The sequence below is a fragment of the Tarenaya hassleriana genome, unplaced genomic scaffold, assembly GCF_000463585.1.
Source record: "Tarenaya hassleriana unplaced genomic scaffold, ASM46358v1 Cleome4685, whole genome shotgun sequence".
Taxonomy (NCBI): domain Eukaryota; kingdom Viridiplantae; phylum Streptophyta; class Magnoliopsida; order Brassicales; family Cleomaceae; genus Tarenaya; species Tarenaya hassleriana.
In genome coordinates, this window is record NW_010967384.1 from 1 (window position 1) to 636 (window position 636).

Consider the following 636-nt stretch of genomic DNA (forward strand, 5'->3'; position numbering starts at 1 on the left):
ATATATATATATATATATTGTATATACTAGCGCGTGGGAAACGTAATTAAAATGAAAAAACAGGAAGGGGTTGCACATACAGCGGGATTCAGATCGGGACGGAGAGAACCGGGAGGGAGATAGAGGGAGAAGTGGAGTGGAAAGTGACGGTGACAAACACGTGCGACTGTCTGCAGAAGCACGTGACGCTGTCGTGCAAAGGGTTCAGTCCGGTGAAGAGAGCGGAGCCGTGGCTGATGCTTCAGCGAGGAGACAGTTGCCTTCTGGTCAAAGGAGAGGCTTTGCCCGCCAAAGCTTCCGCTCAGTTCACTTACGCAGGCCAGCCTTACATCTTCAGGCCCATCGGTTCCATGGTGGACCCCAGTTGCAACAAGCCCTGATCTTCATATGATCTGCCTCTCTCTAGTTTTTTTATTTTTTATTTTTTATGAAATGATCCAAAAATAGCTTACTATAAAATACGACACGACAAGGAAGACACGTGTCAATATACATTTGAGAAAATTTTGGGATTGTGAAATTGAGTTTTTGATTTTCGTAATCAAATTTTGACCATCTACGGATATTAACGTCATTCGGTCCACCCAATATTAATAAGGCATCCGACTTAATTACACAAATTCTTACACTAATCTA

At 43.1% G+C, this 636-nt stretch overlaps 1 protein-coding gene across 1 annotated transcript; it reads left to right on the forward strand.

The window, feature by feature from the left end:
* Positions 1-58: 58 nt before the first annotated feature.
* Positions 59-557, forward strand: LOC104825450 (the record flags this gene model as incomplete). Its single annotated transcript, XM_010557773.2, has 1 exon — positions 59-557. A coding segment is annotated over one exon (333 nt), but the record flags the coding sequence as incomplete, so codon positions are not given.
* Between the last annotated feature and the right edge of the window lie 79 nt (positions 558-636).